The 20,539-nt window shown below is 40.3% G+C and overlaps 1 protein-coding gene across 10 annotated transcripts in view; it reads left to right on the top strand.

Annotated features, from left to right (window-relative positions):
• The window catches only part of LOC122888738 (rap guanine nucleotide exchange factor 6-like), a 157,956-nt gene extending 149,010 nt beyond the window's left edge, over positions 1 to 8,946 (top strand). For all 10 annotated transcript variants that reach the window (XM_044223519.1, XM_044223523.1, XM_044223521.1 and 7 more), the window contains 4 exons: positions 438 to 699; positions 2,573 to 3,120; positions 4,315 to 4,668; positions 5,381 to 8,946. In XM_044223519.1, coding sequence (XP_044079454.1) covers positions 438 to 699; positions 2,573 to 3,120; positions 4,315 to 4,668; positions 5,381 to 5,403 — 1,187 coding nt within the window. In that variant the 3' untranslated portion in view covers positions 5,404 to 8,946. The remainder of the gene's footprint in view (positions 1 to 437; positions 700 to 2,572; positions 3,121 to 4,314; positions 4,669 to 5,380) is intronic.
• The last annotated feature ends 11,593 nt before the right edge of the window (positions 8,947 to 20,539 follow it).

Here is a 20,539-nt window from a genome sequence, read left to right on the forward strand (position 1 = left end):
AAGCCAACCAAAGTGTTATGAATTCCTACTGGATTAACTGTGTCATTATTAAGTATTTGCTATTAAAAATGGCGCTGAAACTTAATATTGTCTCCCCATATTCTCAACTCAGTGTGGATTTTAGTGTTCGTCATCTTCTAGGTGCAGGGTGATTTGAAGTGCAGTGATTGTCCAACGTTCCCTAAAAAAATTATATAAAGATGACCAATTGGGTAGAGGTACACACTAACACTGCCAGGGTTTGCTTGGTCATGGCCACCCAGAGTAAAATTGTCTTTCTTTACTTTATCTTTTTTTTTCTCTCTCTCTTTCTGTATTTTCACTTTCCATCCTTATCCCTTCCCGATTTTGCTTTGTCTTCATTATTATAATCTGTATTTTACTTCACGTTCAAATGTAAATGTCCTCAATGTTCCTCTCTCCTGTCCTCTGTCCAGGTTACACCCTTCTACCAGCCGGTAAAGCAGACAACCTGTCGGACTCGAGTCACAGCGAGATCTCTTCCCGCTCCAGTATCTGCTCGGTTGACTCCGTGCCGGCTCCCGGGCTCGACGACCGGTGTAACAGCAGCACAAGGACCTGTACTAGTACTGCTACTAGTACTACTACAACTACTACTACAATGGTTGCTGCGGTTGTTGAGAGCACAGCAGCAACACATGCACACTTAAATGCTGATTACAACCAGCCCAGCACAAGGTAACTAACTTCAGTTCAATTCAGTTTATCTAATCTGTCTGGTTAAGTTAATTAAGTTTCAAAGCATCAAAAATCAAGTACATTTCTTAAGTGCTTGTCTTGGAGTGTGGAGTGATATAGACAATACAATGAATGCATTTATATGCACTCAAGTAACAGGGTTGCAGTCAGCTTTTGCCTACAAAACGGTCGATGTAAGTGAGAAACCTGGTTTCTCTCCGGACTGAACTTAAATTACAAGAGGGCCTGCGAGTTCACTGAAACAGTAGGTAATTAGGATGCATGCACCCCGAATGGCATTAAAACTGACCAGCTTAGCACAATCACCCCACCTCCCCTAGAGAAATAAATTGTGTCCGAATGGGGCTAAACTAGCTTGAGGACATTAGATTTTAGGACTCAAAAGATACACAACTTAGATGGAGATTTTTGTTTAGTTTTTTTTTTTTAGTGTACAAATTCAATCTTCTAAACTTGTAAAAATACTTTTTCCTTTGTTTATTGAGATCCCTGTCAGCTGATATCATACCCATACCTTGGTGAAAAACGTATTGGTGTGAGAGCAAATATTTTTTTCCTAGCCATGACTCAAGCCTCGAACCACCAGGACGCACACAAACACTTAATCAGAAACCTTCCCAACCGCCAACATGCACACGGTCTGCTACCTCAAGCCGCTCTTCCATTTCCTCCCCCAGCTGGATTCTAATTATGTACTTTCCTCATTAAAACTCAAACAACAGGAAGTCGTAAAACATGGCAGGTTTTTATTAGAATCCCACATTCACTTCCCTCCACTCTCCTCCTTTTCTCCGTTAACAACGTATCGGTTTTCACGCAAGCGGCTTTTTAATCTGGCCGAGTAAACAACACACCTTTTTTTTTATTGTCTGCTGTTTGTTTATTGTTCCTTCATGATCAGGCCATTCTGTCTCACAAAGTGGAGACTATAAAATATCGCCAGACGCAATAATCCGTCTGCTTCTCTGATATTATATTACCTCGGCAGCCTTGCCGTATAACACCGGCCTGTTTTATGAAATATGGCTCAGTTTCATTGAGTGGCTTGTTTGCCCTGTAAAACCGTGTCAGTGAATCAAACTGCTACTTTATGAAAAGCAACCAAGGAGAAAAACTTTTTTAAGTTTTTTTTTTTTTTAAAGCCAGACATAGTCTATCTATCATGCAGGAAACACTGTCAAATCTTTGTTTTGTGATTTTGTAAAGTGTACAGATGAGGCATAAACTTTAATGGCTGAACATTCACAGTAACTGTATTTTACAGGTGAAACAACAAAAAAACATTTGAAAAATCTGTACAATAACTTATCTTGTGACATTTTGGATGAAAGTTGAAGATTGTATAGAGGCAACACAGATCACCTGTGTAACACTGAACTTTATCCTATTTTCATTTGTAGGTGTTTTGACTTTCTGACCCGCATGTCCTCCAGCCAACAGCTTTTTATAGTTATTGACCCTCCTCCTTTGCCCTCCTCTCACTCCCTCTCTCTTCTTTGCCAGTTCATTTCAGTATGATTTACCTCCACCTTTACCACCACTCAACAGTTTGCTATAATCTTGTGCTACACACTTTTCACTTTTCCTCTCTCTGTTTCTTTCTTTTATAGTTTTAGGCTTACTACATGTACAGTGGGTCTACTTCTCAACAAGTCTTTGCCTCATGTACTCTTGCACTAAATTTACTTATTTCTACTGAGTATGTTAACATACACTAATATCTTGGTTTTGAATCTTACCCAGGCTATTTTATTTAATACTGAAAGGATCAATGTAAATATGCTGTAAGTTAATAAGTTAGCCTAATAGTAAATTTTCATTAGTTAATTATTTCACCCTCTTTTATCTACAGTACTTCCTCGTCGTTGACTCGAGGATACGTAATGCGAGCCTCCACCTTCACCTCCTCCACCTCGACGGAGGAGCTGACCCCAGACCACACCTCTCTGGACTCTGTGGCCGACAGCGGCCGTGGCAGTTGGACGTCCTGCTCCTCCAACTCCCACGACTCCTTCCAGAGCCTCCCCGCCTCCTCCTGCCGGCCCTGGGACCACGGCATCCACGGGCATCCACTTTCCCTCCCGCACACGCACCTGGGCGGCTTTAAGCACATGCAGCTGGCCGGGCCAATAGCAGAGGTCGAGGCCGCCAGTCACGCGTGGGCGAACGAGGACGCCGCTAAGCAGCACTCCAGAAACTCCAGCTCGGATCTGTCCAATCAGTCGCGGCAGAGCTGGGCGTCGTCCAGCTCGCTGTCCGACACCTACGAGGGTAATTACGGGACCATAAAGCGGCGAAACACCTCGGATCACCCCTCCTCGCCAACCAATGAGGAAGGAGGGCAAAGCACAGACCCTGTCTACAAAACGGTGACGTCAAGCACAGAGAAGGGCCTGATAGGTGAGGGGTCAGGTGGCGAGTTTGATTCCCTGTAAACACAGCGTGACAGTGGTCAACTGTCGCTATGTGTGTGAGCGTCTGTTGATGGGTGTGTGGTTGTCTGGAAAGTTACAGTAGAAAATAGTCTTCTTTATTTAAGGCTTTGTTGGTGAAGCTCTACTGAGTTTCACGCATCATGCAGTAACACATCAGCTTATGCTTAAGCTCTCTTGTTACTGAATATCAAGATGACTGTCAGTATTTTATGTTAGACTTAAATGGAGTAAATTAAGTTAAGTCTGCTGTTGTTTTAGGTGAACTACTGCTGCTTTCTGTTGCTTGACTTGCTGTTACGGTCTAGTGAACAGTTGGCAAACGCTGCACTCATTCTTGTCACTGTTGGCTCGCTATCTGACAGGAGCTATGGAGCATCCTCATCAGCCAGAGTGTAAATTTGTCTTTTCGATCCTCCGCTGTAGTTTCATGGTAAATTATAAGTCTATGCAGTTTGCTAGTTTTATGAGGATACGGATGAGGATTTTTAATTTTAGCCAGTTTTTGACTGAAGAGTTGTAGAGTTGTAGTGGAGGAGTTAAGAGAGTGTTATGTCCATTGCCGAAACAATTAGTCAATGAATCTATTAGTAGATCAACAGAAAATTAATTGGCAAAAATGCTGATAATTGATCAATAGTTTAAGTCAATCATTCTCTGCTTACAGCTTCTCAAATGTGAGAATTTGCTGTTTTACATCTCTTGTAAATTGAATATCTTTAGGTGTGGGACTGTTGATCAGACAAAACAAGTAATATGTAGTCGTCATGTTGGGCTCTGGGAAATTATGACGGGCACTTTTCTGATTCTGATTTTAACATCCAAACGATTGATTGATTAATAATCTGGTAAATAATTGACAGATTATAGAATAATGAAAGTAATCATTAAGTGCAGCTCTAGTTCTGTCTGTATCTGCTGCAGCCATCCATCTCATTGGTTGTATATTTTTCTTTTAATTTTCAACACGTTTTGGTGCATGTATAGTTGTGTATTGTGTTTGTGAAACATCACATTGATTTAATTTTTCCATAATTTTCTTTTGTTTCTCCCCTCCTCACACAACTCCCCACACACACCCTTTTCCGACGACTTCTTCACCCCTCACTCCCCTCCTTCTTTGCTCCATCCCTCTTTTCTTTTGATCTACACCTCCATCCAGTGTACTGTGTCACCTCCCCCGCCAAGGATGAGCGTTACCGAGCTCCCCCTCCCACCCCTCCAGGCTACCAGGGTCTGGCTCTGGGGGATCTCGGCCTCACAGACGGAGTAGTAAGTGGGCCAGGAGGTCTCCTCCCCAGGCCTCCTCACCTCAGACCTCCAGACTACAGCGTGGCCCTGCAGAGGAGCAAACTCCTGCAGAGCCCTGGAGTGGCCGGCGGTCTGGCTGAGGCACGGAGGCTGGCTGCTAACCATCACCACCACCAAGAGGCCCGGACGGCCGGCCCCATGCAGGGCCACTCCAGACCACCCAGCATCTGCCTCCCACCACAGGAACTGGTTGACAGTGAGGATGGTACGTCCCACAAGATGGTGACATGATAAAGCAGCACTCATTTCAAAGAGTTGTAGTTGTATAAACAAACTATTGGTTCCCTTACTTAAACAATGCATGTCTCTACTAAACATATATCTTAATTTATAGTTCATTTACATGACCGTTTGCAGGTTGCAGGAGTTAACTCATCAAATCTTAATGGAAGATTAAGGCAGTTGTTATTTATAAAATGCTTGTATGTATCTGATTGCAGGCATTATGCGTTATATGTTATGCACCTATAAACTAAAGGTGGGAATGTTGTGGATCGGGCACACAGGAGGCCGTTTTATCCTTTCTATGGCATTTCAGTCAGCACCATCAGACCTGTAGCAAGCACTGTCACTTCTGCTAGCTACGGTAGCTAGGAAGCTCTGGGTCCAGGTCACATTCCTTTTATTAATTATTTTATTAGGGATTATTGTTATATACTTTTGGGAAGTACTAAAAAAATGTGATATAATAATAAATAATTCTAGGCCATATCGTCCCTACTGGTTTTCCATCCATACTTTAATATTTTGGCTGATGTGATGGTGAAACATATTTAATTGCATTCTATGTTGTATTAAAAAGGTCTTTAAAAGTCTAAAATTTAACTTGGTGAATCCTGCAGAAACCCTGTAAAATGTATAACATTTAGGAACCGTCAGACTCCCTGCCAAACATTGTTCTCTCTTCTCTTTTCCAGATGAACAAGTGTCAGCGGTGTAAAGACAGTGTTGTCCCGCTCACACATATTCTCACACGGACCAAGTTGTGTTGATCAGGCTTTGGACTAAGCTAGCAGCCTGCTGTCACCACGCTATCAGAGCACATTCTCCAAGTCCCGCCCACAATCCCTGTGTGACATCACCACAGACCACGATGCACCTGTGGATCAGAGCAGTGGGTCATGTGACCGCTCTCCACCTCCCAGGACTCAGACAGTCATCTCTTTTTAAACTCATTTCACAGAACAAAAAAGAAAAGAAAGATTTTAGATACTTTTTAAAAACTCTTGAACAAAGCAGAAAAAGGCGGCGTGATGGAGTCACATCGCGGTAGAGGGACGTTTAAAAAAGGACATATAAAAGAAGGAAAGAGTGACAATAATGACGTCTCATGAGAAGTCGGCCTCCTTGGAAACAGACCACCATGTACCTCCATTTTGCGCTCCAAGCTCTCTTGTCTATAGGTGTTTGACATTGCTTTTTACAGTTTTAACATGTACAGTGATGTTTTTTTTTTTGTGAAGTGATTTTTTTTTTCTTCTTTTAATTTGCATCTCTGAGCTTTGCTACGTTTTTGTGTGAGAATAGTAAGGAGGAGCAGACAAAGGGATAGAAAGCTGTAGTCAATAGTGTGTAAGTATTACGACGAACATTAGCTCGTGGGGGATTTGTTTTGTTTTGCTGTTTTTGTTTGTAGTTTGCTGTCAGCTCAAAAGAAGATGAATGTAGGTGAATAAGAGACAAGAAAAAAATCAGATTTTGAGATATCTCAAAGAAAACAAAGGTCTTAATGGGCCTCTATCAAACCCTGGCACTGATGATGTAAATTTACATAATTAACTTCAGTTCCCACACAAACAAACAAATGCACAAAAACGGCTACAAAACCAATTTTTATTAATCCAGTACTTACACTTTTAACTGTATTTGAGGTCAGGAGCCGCATAGAGCCCCTCAACATATTTTTCACTTTTTCTAAAAGAGAAATTAAACTCCTGAAGTAACAGAGCACGATGTTTGTGTTTACCACTTATTGGACTTTGTTGAGTTTTACAGAAAAAAACAAGATAAACAGCTTATCTCAGGCAGTTCTGTGTCTTCATGTCGCGCTCTCCACCACCCAGCCTCCTCTCTTATTACTCTTTCAGTCTGACGCGAGGTACTTTAGCGACATGCTGCCTCCTGGATGTTCTATAAAAACTGTATTATAACTCGTTTTTAATGAGCTGAAGAACAAATGTCTCGCTGCTTCCTGTAGAGTAAAACCGTGTTGTAATTCTATTGCAGCAGCTATAATAAAATAATAAATTAGCACTGTGCTGTCACAGAACATGCATGCATGCATACACACACACACACACACCAAAATCTTAGTTGGTGTGCATAAAGACAAAGGACAGTGTTTACACCGACGCGTACACGTTTTGTTTACAGTGTTTATTAGACTAGTTGTCTATTGAATTACAAGCTGAAATGTTAAAGTATAATGCTCCAGGTTTATTTGACCTTGTAAATTTGTTAATAATGCAGCCGGAATATAAGATGCAGCATAAAATTTGACTATGTGCTCACAGTGTACCTCTCATATCGGGTTTTTGCTTCTTATTTAAAAGGACAAGCAACAAAACAAGTCAACAGATAATGTATTTTAACGCCTGGCTTGCATCTCAATTCTCCATGTTCATAGTACATTTTGTAGAATATTTAAAGGATTTGCTTGAAAATTGTTTATTTGTATTGAAAACAGAAGCAAATTTGTACATTCTGAGTAATGTTTTGGAAATGGAAAATTGTTTTTAATTGTGTTTTATCTGCAGTGCAGCAGGGGTGTAACTGGAATTAGATGCTCTTCTCTTCTTCTGCTGTCTGTCTCACGCTCTGTGATGCTTTTGTATTGTTTTGCCACACAAAGACTTGAAATAATTAATGCTAATATATACATGGCATATATATGAATTTATACATATATATTTTTGTTGTTTCTTTGCCATAAATTAATCTTAACTGATCATGTATAGATGAGAGAAGAGAGTCCTCTATAAAGGCTATTTTTGAATATTTTGTTATAAGAAATAATCCAAGGTTGTGATTGCCCTGTTTCTGTCTTCGGGCAGGGGTCTTTGTTAGTTCTTGTCGTTGTTCATAACTTTTTTCCCCCCTCACACTCTTCACACTTGTTGATGCCATTTCTGCTCTTCTGTGTTTTGCGATATGACTGCGTGCGTGTGTTGTGGAATTATATTTGCAAGGTTGGGATCAAGATAGCATTTTAAAAACAAAATCCCATTTTGATTCAGTCTGGGCATACAGCACATAAGGAAAGGCTCAGAAGTCATTTTCTATAAAAGCCCTTAGTTTGCAGCTTTGATTGCTCCTGCCTGCAGAAAGGTGGGGCCCTTGTGGGTGTCTTACCATCGGTTTCACGACACAAGGCGAGTTCATTCAAACTCAGACTGGATGATTAAAAGGAGTTTGTTACTATTATATCCCTGTCTGTTTTAATTGAACAGAACAAGCCCTGCCATGATGCCATGTCTAGTATAGTCTCTGTTTCCCCACTCTTCCTCTCTCTCAGCTCTGTCAACTCAGCAGGACTTTAAACTTTCAACCTTTCTCCTCACTGTACTCGTCTGATGGATTTCACTGTATCCACTGTGACCCTTACACTAGTCCCTTTTTCCTTTTTAAAACAATCTCCATAGTAGAAACTTTGAAACAGACTGAGAGTCAGAAACTGACAATCCCTTTGCACAACTGTATTCCTCAGATTCTTAACCATAAATCAGTATTAATGTTCTGCATGGATGATTTAAAAAATAGCAGCATATGCTCCTTCCAAGAGTTGGCCCATCAGGCAACAGTTTTGTTTTTGTGTTGTTTTTTCCCCCATAAAATTGTTGTACAGAATTTTGCTCACATGTGCTCTATAAGCACTCCAAAATGCTACTTTTTTTGTTTGTTTGTTTAGTTTTTTCTTTCAGGGCTAAATGTCATGTAGTAGTAACCCCCTCTTCTCCTACTCTCCAGACAGTAGGTATGTTTTCATGGAGGAGCTGGCAGTGAGCAGCTCTTGGCACTGTGAACACAACATGTCAGTGTTTTAACAACAGAAAACTGGAGAGGATAAACTTCTCTCTCTCTTACAACTTGATGAAAATATCTAGCTGACTGTAATTAAGCGCGCCCCAGGAATGCAATAAGAGATATGAATGTGTTTTATGTAAACATCTTTTGGCATTACAGCAGAAATGCACAACAATAAGCTTAAATGTGGTGAGTGTGCTGCACAATCTGTACAAAGAGGTATTAACTTGGTCTGTGGCTTAAAGTTTGCTTTCGTCTCACACTTCTCATAGCTGTTGTAACTTATGTCTTTTAGAAAGACAACATGATTTTGCTCATACGCTTTTTATGTATTTTTTACAAGTGATTGTAAATAGTTGTTATATTTTTGTTTAAGAGAATGTTTAAAAAGGAAAAAATACCTTTTATTTCTCCAAGTCTACTGATATGAATTTGGAAAATGAATAAAATGTTGAAATTATTTCTTGTCTTTATTTGTGTTTGACACTTGGTTACCAATAGTTACCTAAACCAAACCTGTGGATATTTATTTTTGACTTCTCTTTAATCTTGGCTTTTTAATTGTTAAAAACAAGATACTTTTACCTCTTCAGGACTCTAAAACAATTAAAAGGAATCAATCTTCAACTCTGTCTCCTAATAATTCCATTGATATACAACTAATTTATAGTAGCAAATATGTTTTGTAGGAAATGTACTGTCTCTTGGATTATGTTTTTATTAGCCATGCTAGCAACCTGGCTCCAGGGATGGTAATGCCGGTCAGTCCACCACTTTGGTCCAGACTGAAATAGCTCAACAACTATTGGATGGATTGCCATACATTTTTTTTACAGACATTCATGGTTCCCAGAGGATGAATCCTTCTGACTTTGGTGATCCCCTGACTTTTTCTCTGGTGCAACCATGAGGTTCACATTTGTGATTTGGAGTGAAATGTTTTGAGAACTATCAAATGGATTGCCATGACATTTGGTAGATACATTAATGTCCTCCTCAGAATGAATGAATTTTAATAACTCTGCTCTCTTAACTTTCCTTCTAGCGCCATCATCAGGTCAAAATTTTAATTTGTCCAATACTTTGGTTTATGACTAAATATCTGTAAAACTAAGAACATTCCCATCAGCCTCAGCTGTACTTTGTGTTTAGTGCTAATTAGAAAATGTTGGTGAACATGGTAAATGGTATATGGTGTTTATTAACATAACAAAAGAGTTATATTAAACAAATCTGGAAAACACTGTCAATGTATTTCATTTGTTTTCCAACAATATCTGCTGCTGGCAACTAAATCCTATTATTTATGATTTTATGGCATTTGTTTTATTGAGGCAACTCCGAGCACTTGTTTAAAGTTAGAGTCTGAAAATGTCTACTCTGACTTGAAGTGTGAGATAAGCTGATTTTGACTTTTTCAATATTTAACCAAGATCTTTCCCTAAGCTTAACCAGTGAGTGAGTAAACAGTGAGTAAACACTGCTTCACAAGATAAATAAAGATTCATAGAGATTAGGAACTACTGCCCTAATATGCTCAAGACCTCTCAGTAAAGGCAGCCACTGCTCACTGTCAAAGACCATCTACTCAGTCCTGCAACAGCCACTCAGCATTTTGTTTTACTCAAATGTTTTAGAATCCTGACTGTTGCTTTCTGGGAAAGTTTTCAGGTTGTCTGGTGGATTAACAACAGGAGTAAAGTGGCAGTGGCAACATAATTATATAATAATTATATAATAATTTGTGACAAAGAGAGGGATTGAATCATCCAAGTAAGCATGGTTTGGTAATTTGCATAATACATCAAGAAGTTAAAACCAGGCTAAATCAACATAAATGAACATTTTGTCTTTGTTTCATACTGTACAGTATAACATTGTTATACATATAAATGCATATAAATTACTATAAATATAATGTACATCTTAACTACACACACACACATATATAGTCACTAAAATGCTGTTGAAACCATGCTGTTATAATCTAGATGTCTAAGAAAATGTTACTTTTCAGCCAAATTTATCCCAGTTTGAAGGTAGATGTCTTGTTGTCTTTTGAGCAGAAACTAACAGCAGGCTTTTGGTCTCTTTGTTACCATTTTCCACCAGCATTTGATAATTTTCTGCCCATTTCCTTTCCTCAACTTGATAAAATCATTTCCGGCATGAAGCCCACTACCAGCTGCCTTGATATTGTTCCAACTAAGTTGCTGAAAGAGGTTTTTGGGAAACTTGCCTTGAGCATTCTTAATATTATTAACAACTCTCTTCTTACTGGGAATGTCCCACCTTCAATTTCATTTATGTAGCGCCAATTCATAACAGAAGTTATGTTATTGCACTTTTCCTATAGAGCAGGTCTAGACCGAACTTATAATATTATTTACAGAGACCCAACAAATCCCACCATGAGCAAGCACTTGGCTGAAACATGCTGTAGTTCAACCCTGTCTAAAATAAAAACAGGTCTTGATCCTCTACCACCAAATAACTTTAGACCCATTTCAAAACTGCCATTTCATTCATTACCATTCCTTAACAGCAATAACACTTTTGAGAAGTTTCTGTCTGGTTTTCGTGCACACCACAGCACTGTTGAGGGTAACCAATGATCTCCTTGTAGCAGCCGATGGTGGTCACTCCTCAAGATCTCAGCAAGTGCTGCCTTCAACACAGTGGACCACAAAATACTAATTGATTGTCTGCGTCTTGGGTTGGAGTCTCTGACACAGCCCTCTACTGGCTTCACTCTTACATCATAGGTAGAACATTCTCTGTCGCTGTTAACAACTCATCCTCTATCCCTGCATATATCTCATGTGGTGTCCCTCAAGGCTCAGTCCCTAGCCCCTTCCTATTATCCATCTATATGCTTCTGCTAGGAAAAATGATTCAGAGTCACAATATCTCTTTTCACTGCTACGCAGATGACACGCAGCTGTGCCTCTCCATCCAACCCAGTGACCAGTCTGGTCCCGCTACCCTCCCTAAATGTCTGGATGATATTAAAGGATAGCTGGCTAATAACTTTCTACAATTAAATGAAAATAAAATAGAGATCATACTATTCCGCCCCCCAAACTCCTCCAGAACCACTGCCCCCTCTCTCAACCAGTTATCCAATCACATCAGACCCTATGCAAAAAGTCTCGGAAAAGTATTCAACAAATTTGATAGACAGGCAAACGTGGTCAAATCTAGCTTCTTCCAGCTCAGAATCATATCTAAGATCAGGACGTTCTTATCGCCTAAAGATTTAGAAAAAGTCATCCATGTTATAATATCCTCAAGACTCAACTACTGTAACTCCCTATATTTCGGTATCAGCCAGGCCTCTATTCACCTCTTACAACTGTTACAGAATGCTGCAGCCAGACTCCTATGCAGACGTAAAAAAGGGAACATATTACACCCATACTAGCATCTTTGCACTGGCTCCCTGTTCAGTATCGAATCCCTTATAAAATTCTTCTGTTTATATTCAGAGCCCTGAATGCTCTTGCCCCAAGCTACATTTCAGAACTTCTATCCCCATACAGTACAGCTAGGTCCCTCAGATCTACAGATCAAGGGCTGTTTACCATCCCATGTATTCGTCGGAAACTTTTCAGTGACAGGGCCTTCTCAAGAGCTGCACCAAGACTCTGGAATAGTCTCCCTGAAAATATGAGAACAGCAGAATCTCTCGACTTGTTTAAAAGGTGTCTCAAGTCCCAGTTTTACTCTCTTGCCTACCCCTGCAATGATTCTTGACATGATTTGCATTCTACATTGATATGAATGTCTGTATGTGTGCACTATATATCTGTGCATGTATTTAAGCACCTATGTTTTGTGATAATCTTTTATTGCTCAGTTGTGTTGTTGTAAAGCACTTTGGCACAAACCTGGTTTGTTTTTAAAGCGCTCTATAAATAAATCTGACCTTGACCTTGACCATTTTGTCAAGACAAACACAGCCAGTATTTTTGGTGTAGTACCCACTTTCTGATACTTTTGATCAGTAAATTTTCACGCAAAAGAGAAGGAATCTTATTTCTCCTTGTGTTGTTCCTCAGTTTCGTCCTCGCTGTCTCTCTCCGCCTTCTGCTGCGTTCAGCTCTACATCAGATCTGATCAGAGTCACACTGTACTCAAGGTCAGGTTCCTTTTATTACTCATTAAAGGTTTACTGTCACACAGAGGGGCAGGAAGTCATGCTGGTTGCTCTGAATGTGTGTGAGTGAGAGGAAAAATACACCACACGGTAACAGTTATGAGGCAACAGGATATAGAGGACCCAAGCAGGAGCAATATAGGGTACTTTACTGAATTGATGGTCAAAAGAAAAGGCTCACAGTTGGGCAACAAAGAACAAGCAAACAAATCCGGAGGTCAAGGGCAGGAAGGCATAAGGTCAAACTGCAGGTAGCAGAATACAAGCAGAATAACAGGAACAGGTAACAGAATAGCTGGAACGCTATGACTGAAAAGGAACATCGGCAATCTGGCAAAAAGCTAGTGAAAAGGGGCTGGTATATATACTAAGTGGCTAATCAGGGAATAAGGAGTAGGCGCGCTGATAGGATACATAAGAGGAAATAACACCAGCCATATCCTGACCAAACAGGATGACATAAATTCCAGAAAGTCTCACTAATTCAAAATTAAGTTTAGTAAACTTTTGCTCAATCTGACTTTGACACTCTTAACTGCTTCTTAAAGACACTGTGTTCTTTTTCTGTGATAAAGTTGGAAGGATGTGTAATGGAGATGGGTCAGGGTCCTGCAAGGGTGGTGGTGGGGGGGTAGAGGGGGGAGGTATGTTAACCAGCATGTTCAAAGAGCTGGTCTCTCCACTTCAGAGAGAATATTCCAGAACGATGAGAGAAGTGAAAGTTCAGCTCCGAGTGGGGTTCGGCTGGAAACGAGTTGGTGAAATTACACACAGTTTCAATTATACATCACAAAGAGCGAAAGAGCCCCACTGGATGGCAGCGGAGGAAATATGGAAAAAACGACAACGCTGGGGTCTTGTAATATGTGCAGCCTGCGTGCACGTTTGTGTGTATGTGTCACACCTCTCCTCTGTTTTGACTTTGAAGTTGTGACTTTGTCAGGAGGAGAAGCCGAGAGCAGGAGGTGGGAAAACGGAAACTTTACCACCTGAGGGTTGTGCGCGCACACGGGGGGTGGCTTTTAGCATATTTCTGTCTAAATGAAAATTTGTGAAGCAAAACAGTTTGGAAAATATTCTGTCACCTGTACAGTCTCAGCGCTGCCCTTGAGCGCATGTATAAGTGTGCACTTGCTCTCACATACATTACTGAAAAATAAGTTGGTTTTCTTTGTGTGTCGTCAACCTTTCGTGTCTTGTTTTCTGCATGATCACATAACTAAGTTTGTCCTCAAGTGTTTCAAACTTTTTTATGTCTTTCTCTGTTGTCTTTATGTCTTAGGAAAAGTTTGTTATCTTGGAGTAACGTTACAAGGATACTCTAGCAATTTAGTATTGCACTTCCATAAAGTTGGATGACTTGCAGGAGAACTGTTGTGTCCTGGTGGCTAAGGTGTTTAACCTGCCTATGTAATTTCTCTCCCATCATTTTCTGTCACCCATCATTTTCTGTCACCTCTATACTGACCTAGACCTAACTGTCTAATAAAGGCAAAAATCATGCTACGAACACTTAAGCCTGACTTTTAGTCCCTATCGTCCAAAAATACTGGATCCTGCACTTCCCATAATGTAACTCTTTTGTTAGACCCTCCCTGCGTGGTCTATGGGCAGGTTATGCTAGAAAATAACTATGTGTTCATATGATCACGTTGGAAGGAAAAAGTGTTTATAGCTGTTCCAATCAATCAACCATAGAGAGAGACGAGACGCGATAATGGTTTAAATATGGGGAAAACAGCACACACTTTCAGACAGTCTCTCATGGAGGGCATTCATAGTGCTGCAACATCATAAAGGTTTGGGGGGGAGGGGGTTTCCGAAACTGTTCAACAATCCGACAAGCACTTCTGTCTTCAAACTCCAAGTTTGCAAAGCAGCCTTCGAATAGGAACACTTTGACGTGTTGGGAAATATGCTTTCTTGACTAAAGATAGATGAGAAGATCGACATCTCAACTCTCATATCTGTGTTTTAAGTATGAAGCTAGAGTCAGGAGGTGATTAGCTTAGCTTAGCAAAAAGACTGGAAACAGGGGAAACAGCTAGCCTGGCTCTGTCCAAAGTTACGCCTACCAACACCTCTAAAGCTCACTAATAATAATAATAATAATAATAACAATATTAATACATTTTATTTATAGAGTACTTTTCAAAATACTCAAAGAGGCTTCCATGACAAAGGCAGCACAGGACATTAAATCAAACATTAGAAGCAGTTCTACAGAGGTGAGTAGGAACAATTATCAGGTTTTATTGGAGTTATGTGCTGTAATTATCCCTTGGTGAACAGCAGCCAAGTGCAGTTACTTCCTGGAGTCACTGTGATGTTGCTAGGCTGTTTGTGTGCAGATTAACAAATAGATACAACGTGTTAATTAGTGAAATTTAGAGGTGTTGGTAGGAGCCAGGTTGACTGTTTCCCCTGCTTCCAGTCTTTATTCTAAGCCAAGCTAATCATCTTCTGGCTCTAGCTCCATACTTAACAGTATCGCTTTTCTCGTGTAGCTCCTCACAAGAAAGCAAGTGTATTTCTGAAAATGTCGAACCGTTGCTTTAAAATATTTGTAGTTTCCAAGCACAAGCTGAGATAGCTGGGCGATGTCACTTAAGTAACTTCCTGAAACTTAAGGTTCTTCCAGAGCCACAGAAGACATTATACAACTGTATTCACAGGCTCAGTAGTACTACCATTTTTGACTGCACAAATGCACATACAGACAAGTTGGTTTTTCTCACACTCATGAATATCACGTCTTGTTCTGGCTATGTTCTAATTGCTGTAATGTTTTGGGTTTTGTGGTCTCTGAAGTAATACATGGGGGACAACATGACTTTAAGTTTCAGCCACTCTTTCTGTCCAGGTCAAAGGCCAGTCAGTGAATTAGGCTGTCCGAGGACAGGTGATGTCATTATTACAGTTCATCTTCTTGTTCTTCACCTGCTTTCACTTGAGTCATTTTTCACAAAACCTGTGGTTCTTTAGCCAGAGTCACACTCAATATGTTTAGGTCTTTGTATTCTTAACTCTTAGGGGTTGCACTGACCAAAGTGTATCAGACCGGAAAGCCTGACTAATTCAAATAAAGTTTACCCAAACAGACTTTAAAGTCTGCCCACTTACCTGTTTTAATTCCAGTTCTCTTTAAAAAAAAAAAGATTCTGGTTAATTAGCAGCTTCTCCTGTTGATCGCTTTTCAGATCGCATCTTGAAAGTGTCAACAAGGTCTCGCAGCAGAAGCTTTGTGTTTGTTTTTGAGAAATTGGCACTTTGCCTGTTAGCTTGTTAGAAGTGTTAGTGCATGCCAGCCATGTGAGAATCTCAAAATTATTTAAAAAAGTATTTAAGTTACAGTTGTGAAAGCACAGTGTATGGAATGTTTCAGACAGTTTTGACATCATGAAGGTTTTATAAATAGAAAAATGGAAGCAAAACATCTAATTATTGAAGTTTTTTTAGATGCTGTATAGGTTACCTTTGAATAAAACTCTTTGTAGTTTGGTGTAGAGTTGTGTTTGTTTTCCAGGTTCATATCTAGCCAGTTGTCACAACTCATAAAAATATTAATTACCTGGAAGTGTCACTTGAGATTTTGTTTTAGCATGTAGGAGTGACAGGGCACCAGCTGTGGTCTCAACTGAAAATCAAAGGTGTTATTGTCCTGGGGAAAAAAGTGCAGAAGTGCTACTTTTGTTGTACTGCACATAAATGAAGAAAGGCTGATTTTCTTTTCTTTTTATAAATTCTTCCAGACTCCAAAGTCTGCCTCTCTGGACCATGTGTGAGGCAAGGAGTAACATGTTGAGGTGGCACCCTCCAGGGTCACTCTGGCCATTTGTCACCAGTCCTCAAGCCTTCCTGCAGCTTGTAAAGAGGTTGAGGTCAGCGCCCTTGCATCTCACTGTCCTCAACAATGTCAGCAGTGCAGCACAGATAAATTACCTGACAAGCCCACAGAATGTAACCCAATGATAAAAAGCCTGCAAATAATCCTTCAAGCTCCTTTTCTTCTTATCCACTTTCCCCTTTTATGACATTTAGGTGTCAGTGTGACTCTCTTGAATCTCACTGAAGTTTTGGATTCATTTGGATTAATTTAGTTTCATTTGCTAGGATTGTTCGCCTTTGACACAGCAGATTTCACAGCGACAGGGGCATCTGTTAATTATTCTATGACTGTCATTGTGTCTTGTTCACTTATTTTAACTATAACTGTGTTTGACTTAATACTCAAACCATTCTGCTCCTCTTTTTCACTTTTTTATTGCATTAACTCAACACATAACAGAACACATCACAAACATGGAGCAGGTGATCTTGATGGAGACTAGATACAATTTAGAAGATACATATTTAGGTACATAGTTCTGGCCTGTGCAACTAGGGACCATCTGTCTGACCATATATCTGTGGTCAACGTTAGTTTAAGGTTGATTTTAACCAGAAGCAAAATCCTTAATAAGTAACTCAACTTATCCTCTGATATATTGTCAGGAAGGATAAAAAGTGCTGGTTTCAGATTCAGATTGATACCCAAAATCTTTTAAAAATCATCTTTATCTCCTTTTGGTCATCTTGTCAATAATCTGTGCACCCCCCTACCAAGATGCAACACCTCCAACACAAATAAGTCATTATAGTTCAACATAACAAGAGGGGTTTTTAAATATCTCATTTTGACCTTTCTTTCAAATCAATCAAGTTCCCTCCGTGTTGGGCTCTTTGTTAGACATATGTCATATCATATGACATCATAATATTGATTTCCTATATCATTCTTTGTGTTTCTTAATTTATAAAAATAACGGGTTTTGTATATGACTTTGTTCTACTGCTGTTCCACTGACGACCATGGGGGGGCAGTGCTGCATTGTGAGAAGCCCTGCCCGTGGAAAAGCTCAGCATCTGCATCTCTACACCCACAGGCACTTTGCAAGATTTGTGAAAGAAGGCTATTTGGGGAGCATATTTCCCCCCAGAGATTGGCCATCCTATTAAGGTGCAAATTACCAACACGTTGTCCGTGTTGGAACAATGTAATCCTGGCTTTGTGGAGGTAATGATTATATCTGTCTCAATTGTCTTTGCCTTGTGTGAAAAAGTCTCCTCTCATCCCTTAACTAGTAAATGTTGGTTCCTAAAGGGGGAATGGCTGCCACTCCTCCATACTGAGATTAAATTGTTGTTTTTAATGGGTGGTTGCCTCACTTTGTGTGTATGTGCATTATTTAATTGACTTAGTGGGTGTGCAGAGTGTGTGTGTGACTTCACCTGGTGTGTGTTTTTGTGTGTGTGTGAATTAGTGTCACTTTCAATGAAAGTCATGCCTTTAAAGTATGATTTTGTTTTGTATTATGTGCATAATGTGTGTGTGAGAGAGAGAGTGACAGAGAAGGTGAGAGAAATTATTTGGGAGTGTAATCTATCCTCCCTAACTGTAGAAGACGCAGTTGCGGCTGCACATAAGGGCCTCATCATCATCATCATCATCAAATATCATCATCATCATCTGTATATCATTACTTTAACCAGCAGAGTGAGATGCCTGGGAGGAAGCAGACCCTCTGAGTAGATTACAGTCAGAGTAAACACAAACCCCCCTTTTTCTTCTATCTATCTAACACACACAAATAAACTTTACTGTTTAACATTTTCTGTTCTGTATTCACAGTTTACAAGGTCACATTTAAAATCACCCTCCAATCTACACATACAAACATCATTACTGCAGAACAAGAGGTTAGCTGCAGTTCACATCCTCTCTTGTCCTTCTTAAGCAAGGTTGGCAAAGGATCACTCCAAAAATGTGTGAGTTGTTGAGTGTGCAACCCTATGTGTATGTGAGAGAGAGAGTGTCAGGAGTGTTTGTGTGTGTTTATATCCTTACCAACACTAAGAATGACTGAGTGTATTCTCAGTATTTGGGTTTCTGTACGAGTACGTGAGCAGGTATGTGAAGTGCAGCGTGTGTGTGTGTGTGTGTGTATGTGTTTAAGTGTGAGTAACTCTTGGGGGTGGCAGCTACGGTTGACTGAATGCCACTTTTCCCAATAATGAGCCAGGGTCAAATGGTTCAGAGGAGGAGGAGAAGGTCAAGAGTTTGAATAGGATGATCGACCGGATCCATCTTTTGCTTCCACACACACACACACACACACACACACACACACACACACACACACACACACAAGTAAACTCACATGTGGATGCCCTTTTAGAGAAAGCAAGGGGAGAGGAGCCAAGGGTGAAGGGAAATGGAGAGAGGCTAGAGGGGAAATGTTGAAGGAAGAGGGAGGAGATAGAGGTCGATTTATGTGTGTGTGTGTGTGTGTTGTAGGGGGGACGACCGGAAATGACACTAGTGTGGACGCATTTAGTTTAGTACATTTTTAGATTCAGCCGACTTATTGTAGATGCATTCTAAAAGCTGGAGTATGCTTTTCCAGGCTACATATATAGACAAACATGCAACAAGGTTAGGATTTTTGAGTATAACATTTACGTGTCTTTCTTTTCTGCTTCGAACCCACCTCCTGATGGGAGCTGGATCAACCAACCAGCTTGCTTGATGTGCAGGTCCCTATATCACATTGGTCGTGATTTGGGCAATGGCGAGCCTCTACGACCTACGGTTACCAGGGATGGAAAGAGTAAGTAAAAGTACTGTTACTTTAAAGAAATTGTACTCAAATAAAAGTACAAGTACTTGTGTAAGAATGTACTTAGATAAAAGTAAAAAGTAGATCAGTTAAAATGCACTCTGTGTAGGTCTGTGAAGACTTTTACGTGTAACTCCGCAGTAGCACAGTTCAAGTCTAAGAAGGAAAAAGAAGCAGCAGTAGAGAGAGAGAAAGTGAGAATGAGAGAAGAGGGTGAGAGATGAAGAGAGAAAAAGAAAAACTGAGAGTGTCAGAGGGAAAACCTAAATACCCCCCACTGAGGAAGAGCTGCAGAGAAATGGATGAGAGAGGTGATGGGGGGTACTTAGTGGGAAGCCCCTCCTTTGAACTAGATGTCAGGAGAGAGAAAGAGGGAGAGGGAGGGAGGCATCTCAGAACAGATCAGAATGTAGCAGTGCAGATTAAAGACAGAGAGATCACAACAGAGTTAAGGAGACGAGAGGGGAAAAGTAGAGATTGATGGTGATAAAAAAGGAAGACACTTCTGCAGCTCCAGCAGAAAAGGAGAGGAGAGGATGCTGAAGGTCTGACCTCCTCTGGTGCCTCTGAGCTGCAGCCAGGTCTTTGATCCCGCACTTAATTTAGCTCCACTGTAGGAGACCCTCCCAGTCTGACGCACAGGATTAAAGACCCATTCCAGAGTTTATTTGACATATAAATTATTATTCACAGATTCATGAGGAGTTTGAGTTGAAATTGACCTGTATTACATTTTACAACTTGTGGCATTTTAATTCAGAATACAGCAGGGCGTGCTAGTAGCTGAGCAATCTAAGAGGTATGTGAAGTCCACGGGTCAGGGTTGGGTCTACTGCTATTACATGTCATCTCTCTCTCTTTGTCCCTTCCCAGGTTTCTTTTTGCTTCTTATTAACAACTGTTATCAAGGCACAATGTGAATAACATTTTTAAAACAAATACACCTTTCCTTTAGCTCAGGATTGAAATTCTGTCATTTTCCCCTTATTCTAATGCGAGCCATTATCTGCTTTGACCATCAACACACAGCAAAGTAGCTGCATTAGTATTATGACATCAGAATCTGACATCAGAAAGATGTGTGGGGAAGGGGGTTTCCGAAGATATTCAACCATCCAAGAAGCAGTTCTGACGGACTGGCACCAAGTTGCACCAAATTGTTTTGGCACCTTAAGTTGCACCAAATTGACCAACCAGACAGGGACACACAACAGATTACACATTCACTTTTAGGT

Source organism: Siniperca chuatsi, linkage group LG14 (genome assembly GCF_020085105.1).
Source record: "Siniperca chuatsi isolate FFG_IHB_CAS linkage group LG14, ASM2008510v1, whole genome shotgun sequence".
Lineage (NCBI taxonomy): Eukaryota > Metazoa > Chordata > Actinopteri > Centrarchiformes > Sinipercidae > Siniperca > Siniperca chuatsi.